General features: G+C 54.5%; 1 protein-coding gene across 1 annotated transcript; it reads left to right on the forward strand.

Moving 5' to 3' along the window:
- The first annotated feature begins 339 nt into the window (after positions 1-339).
- insm1a (insulinoma-associated 1a) lies at positions 340-2,439 on the forward strand. Its single transcript, XM_030404929.1, is given in 3 exon segments — positions 340-1,159; positions 1,161-1,260; positions 1,263-2,439. Coding segments are annotated over 3 exon segments (1,347 nt in total). The 5' UTR covers positions 340-746; the 3' UTR covers positions 2,097-2,439.
- Positions 2,440-2,878: the final 439 nt, after the last annotated feature.

Raw genomic sequence — 2,878 nt, forward strand, 5'->3', positions numbered from 1 at the left:
TTTATTCAATTTCCGAAATTGGGCGTAAATTTCCTCCCAAGTTCTGCTCCGCTTCTCCTCTCTGGATTTTAATTCTCCAGCTTGTACTTGTGCATTTTCAATTTTTTTTCTTTGTTGTTATTTTGTCCACTCACTTCTTCTTGACACTGTTATGTGGACGGATGTCTCCCTTTTGGACAAATCAGAGCCCCCACCACCCAAAAGAGACACATAAAGCCGAGGCACGTGTAGATTTCTATACAAACTCATCAGACCGTAAAAGCAGGAGGCTCCTGGCGTGTGCCCGGGTCGAGACGAGGAGGAGGAGGCGGAGGAGAGAGAGTGTGTGTGTGTGGAGTGTGTGTGTAGAGGGGGGGTTGGCGGAGGGGCCAAATACAATAAAACCCTCAGGTACATCTGCTTTGCAATCTGCAAATCCTCCCTCCATCACCCCCCTCCTCCCCTCCACCAGCCTCTCCATCCTCCCACACCCACTCTCCAAATCCACGGGGGACCTCGGCTCCTTCTGATTGGTCGGGGATGAGGCAACAAGGGGGGACGGGAACAATGTCATCATGTCGCCTTAAAAAGAGTGCAGCTATGTTGTGGTGAAAGCACCTCGGGAGGAGAACAGAGGATCAGTAGCAGGAGGAAACAACAACAAAAAGACGCATCAGATGTTTCTGTCAGCGAGCGGCTGAAAGTGGATTTCTTCTTCTTTCTTCAGCAGCGCCCAAAGTGCCTTCAGCTCTCCGTCCAGCGCGAACATGCCGAGAGGATTTTTGGTGAAAAGGAACAAGAAACCCAACCCGGTCTCCTACCGGGTCCGCTCCGACGAGGAGGAAGCGGAGCAAGCAGCGGCTGATGCGCCGCCGCTGCCGCCGTGCTCCTCTGCGCCTCTCGCCTCCATCCCGGTGCGCGCACAGACGCCGACGCCCACCTGCGGGGCGGCGGCCACGGCCCCGGAGCATGAAGCCAAACCGGTGCAATTTGGAAACCCGGAGGCGGTGTACCAGGCGCTCTACAGCCCCACCCGCCCTGTCAGCCAGGATCACGACCGCTCCTACTTCGAGAGACGCTTCAACCTCGGCTCCCCGGTGTCCGCGGAGTCCTTCCCCACACCAGCAGCACTCACAGCTTTGGACCATCTATTCGCCCCGGTGGACCTGAAAATCGGCTCCAGCAAGAGCAACCGCAACGAGACCAGCGCCCCATCCACCGCGACGCTCCCCACCGCCGCCGGGACCAAGCGACCCTCCAGCGACACGGAGCGCAAGAGCAAACCGCCCTCCAAGAAAACCAAAGCTATCCGGAAACTGCACTTTGAGGATGATGTCACCACATCTCCGGTCCTCGGGCTCAAGATTAAAGAGGCGCCGGTGGACCAGAAGCCTCCAAGACCGCATTCGTCCGGAGGGGACAACAACCCGCTGGGCGAGTTCGTGTGCCAGCTGTGCCGGGAGGCGTACGCAGACCCGTTCGCTCTGGCGCAGCACAAGTGCTCCAGGATAGTCCGGGTCGAGTACAGGTGTCCCGAGTGTGACAAGGTGTTCAGCTGCCCGGCTAACCTCGCCTCTCACCGGCGGTGGCACAAGCCGAAGCCTCAGAGCGCAGCTGCCGGTGCGCAAAACTTGGAGAGCGACAAGGCGACCGCGTCCGGGAAGACTGCTCCGGAAGAAGCGAAGGACTCTAGTGACAGGGACACACCCAGCCCAGGGCCGTCCGAGTCCGGCTCAGAGGAGGGGCTGTATGATTGTAATCACTGTGGGAAAAAGTTTAAACGCCAGGCGTACCTGCGGAAGCACCTGGCGTCCCAGCACGGCTCCCCGAAACCGGCGGAGGACGAGGACGCGCCGGCGTGCGAGCAGAGCGCGGCGCCGCTGAACCTGAGCTCCTCCACCTGCAACCCGTGTCCAGTCTGCGGGGAGAACTTTTCCAACAGAGGCAGCCAGGAGCGGCACATCCGCCTGCTGCACTCCTCACAGGTGTACCCGTGCAAGTACTGCCCCGCCATCTTTTACAGCTCCCCGGGACTCACCAGACACATCAACAAATGCCACCCGTCCGAGAACCGGCAGGTGATCCTGCTACAGATGCCCCTGCGCCCCGCCTGCTGATCCGGGACTTCAGGCTTTCACACTGATCACACAGTCCAGCTTTGTTTCTGGGAGGAATTTAGGGACTGCAAAAATATCCAACATATTTAGATTTTTTTTAAAGTTTGGCTTCCTAAAATCTTACTTCTTCAAATCAAGTGAAAAATATACGGCACTTTGGTGACAAGCTGTAACTCTGGGTTGATAAGAGTGATTTAGTTTTGCTCTTGTTTCAGTTATTTGGATAAGAAATCGCCAAATATTGAAATTTTCTCTCATCTTAAGAATTTCGAGACCCTGAACTACTGAAATGTGTCTTAATTTTACATGTTAATTTATGATAAATGCACAAATCATTAAAGAATGAAGAGGAATCATCGTCTGTTCTAGACAAATCCGGAGGGAAAATGTAATTTAAGGATGTTTTTGCAGCGTAACAGAATCTGACTCACACCTTAACTAGTTTGTAGAGGTCAGAGGTCAGCCGCTCACCTGCAGCTGGCAGGGATTCAGTGCCTTGCTCAAGGACACTTCAGCAGGTTCTGGGTGTGTGTTTGAACCCCCGGCCTACAGCCCACTCCCCCCTCCTCCCCCTCCTCCTCCCCTCCTCCTCCTCTCCCCCCTTCTTAAAGGATCTCTGACGTCATACTCCAAACACTTAAAGCGTTAGACTGTTAATTTATTTTTCTAGCATCTCTGCACAAGTGCTATTAGCTTCTAGACCTAAGAGAGGGGACGACCTGTAGCCAATAAAAAAGCCGAAATCACAGGCCTATAAGGAACCTTATCTCATCACTCTGATT

This window comes from Sparus aurata, chromosome 22, assembly GCF_900880675.1.
Source record: "Sparus aurata chromosome 22, fSpaAur1.1, whole genome shotgun sequence".
Lineage (NCBI taxonomy): Eukaryota > Metazoa > Chordata > Actinopteri > Spariformes > Sparidae > Sparus > Sparus aurata.